Consider the following 2,216-nt stretch of genomic DNA (forward strand, 5'->3'; position numbering starts at 1 on the left):
TATATATATATATTTATTAGAATATATTTTTTTCATTATATATTTTATTTTAAATTATTATATTTATATATTTAATATATATGAATATATATAATTATTTTTTCAATTTATATTTTTTTTTTTATCCTTATTTTTTTTATTATAATATTTTTCTAATAAGTTTATACATATTTTAATATTTTATTTTTACTTATTTCTTGAATTTTTTTATTTTTATTGTTAATTTTTATAACTAAATATACATCATTTTAATATTCAATAGTTTATATATTTTTTTTAAGTTTGTGCTAATTTTATAATTTTAAATTAAAATTTATATCTATATTATATGGTTTTTAGTATTTAATTTTATAATTCTTTTAAAAATTTTATCCATTTAAATTAAATATGTAATTTTCATTTTTAAAATTTTATATTAGCTTATATCATTTATTTATTTAATTTTTATATAAATTTATATTTTTTAATTTTATATCTTATTAAATTACTTTTATATTTCTTGAATTATATTTTTTATATTATATATTATTTATTATTAAAAGTAAAAAATTTAATGCATATTAAATTAATCTAATTTTAATAGTCGTATTTTATGCATATATTTTATTTTTTTATTATTAATATTATCATTAAGTTGATTTAAATTTTGTTTACATTTTTTTAAAAATACGTATATTATTTAATATAAAATATTTTATATTTAATTATAATAATTAATAATTAAAATAATTACTACATTTTTTATTTAGATATATTTTTATAAATTATTTTTAATTATATAGTCTATATTTCTATATTTATAATTTCTATTAATTAACTTACGTTTTTAAAAAGTCTCTAAATTTGTCTATAGTTTCTTTATTTATTTGTGGCTTAATTTTTTTTTTTTAATATTAAATTATAAATAATTTTATTTTATATAATACAATATAATATAAAAATATATATTATTTTTATACTAATATCTAATATTATTTTTAAATTTATATACAAAAGATATATTTCAAGTATTTTTTATTCAAATTAAATAAATTATAAAATATATATAATTAATTATATAATTATTTGTTTTTTATTATTGATTAATTCATTATTATTTAATTAATAATTATAATAGAAATAGATTTAAAATAATATAATAAATAATAAAAAATATTTTATTTGTTTTATATCCTATGTTTAATAAAAAAATATTATATTACAATATAGAAAATAACATAAAAAAATAAAATAAAATAAATTTTTATATTTAAATTTTTTTCTTTAATCTATATAAATACAAATTATATTATGAACTTTAATTTTTTCATTATAAATAAATCAAATTTTTACATGTTTTATTAAAAATATTTTATTTAAAATTAATTTTATTAAATTTGTTTATATTAAATTAAATAAATTAAAAAAAAAATTATATTAAAATAAAATATTAAATAAAACATACATTTAATTTTAAATATAATATATAAAATAAATAAACATAAAAAAAATTAAATAAAGTAAGTATCAGAAAAAATTATTATGAAAAAACTCATAATAACCATATTATTAATAACCTGCATTTTAAGTCTTAAGATCCTTAAACACAAATGCAATCACGATAAAATGAAAAGAATCAGAAAATACGATTCAATACCCCCTGATGAGGAATCTTTAGATATTCGTAATTTACAAAATAAAACACCCCGTAATATGTTAATAAGCTATGACATGACTTATTTCTAAAAATTACCTTCTAACGATATATATAAAACGCTAACTACTACATTCGAGAGAGCTATATAACTAGCAATAGACTATTTTTCTCGTCTAATTAAAATAATACCAAGATCTGAATAAAATATGAAATATAGATAAGCTAGTCTCAAATGTGGGGAAACACTTGTTCCTTAAAATGACAAAATTAAGGGTAAGAATTCTGATTTACATATATATGTTACATATACAGATAATGAAGATGATGATTATTTAGCCGTAGCTAGTTGGTGTTAATTTCTTGATAAATTAGGGCCTACTCATGGTGAAGTTAATTTCAATTTATAATATTTTGATGAAACAACCGTAAATAATCCTATTTAATTTTTAAAATTAATGGAAGTAGTTATACATGAAATGACTCATATTTTGGGTTTTAGCAATTTAGATATACCAAAATGGGTAACTTCTGATGGAACTCCTCATAAAAATCCTATAATCAAATAAAATATAAGGGGAGT

General features: G+C 13.6%; 1 protein-coding gene across 1 annotated transcript in view, besides 10 other annotated features; it reads left to right on the forward strand. All coding sequences in view use genetic code 6, as the record gives it.

Moving 5' to 3' along the window:
* Positions 1-34: 34 nt before the first annotated feature.
* Positions 35-75: a microsatellite.
* Positions 76-109: 34 nt separating this feature from the next.
* Positions 110-152: a microsatellite.
* Positions 153-442: 290 nt separating this feature from the next.
* Positions 443-486: a microsatellite.
* Positions 464-522: a microsatellite.
* Positions 506-538: a microsatellite.
* Positions 539-701: 163 nt separating this feature from the next.
* Positions 702-732: a microsatellite.
* A 603-nt stretch (positions 733-1,335) lies between these two features.
* Positions 1,336-1,372: a microsatellite.
* Positions 1,336-1,375: a microsatellite.
* A 5-nt stretch (positions 1,376-1,380) lies between these two features.
* Positions 1,381-1,439: a microsatellite.
* Positions 1,399-1,432: a microsatellite.
* An 82-nt stretch (positions 1,440-1,521) lies between the features above and the next one.
* IMG5_073940 (leishmanolysin family protein, putative) overlaps positions 1,522-2,216 on the forward strand; it is a gene marked incomplete at both ends in the record, with an annotated part of 1,364 nt that continues 669 nt past the window's right edge. Inside the window, 2 exons of the mRNA XM_004036628.1 lie at positions 1,522-2,061; positions 2,211-2,216. The exon at positions 2,211-2,216 is cut by the window's right edge and continues 669 nt beyond it. Coding sequence (XP_004036676.1) covers positions 1,522-2,061; positions 2,211-2,216 — 546 coding nt within the window. The remainder of the gene's footprint in view (positions 2,062-2,210) is intronic.

This window comes from Ichthyophthirius multifiliis, assembly GCF_000220395.1.
Source record: "Ichthyophthirius multifiliis unplaced genomic scaffold scaff_1120509250431, whole genome shotgun sequence".
Taxonomy (NCBI): domain Eukaryota; phylum Ciliophora; class Oligohymenophorea; order Hymenostomatida; genus Ichthyophthirius; species Ichthyophthirius multifiliis.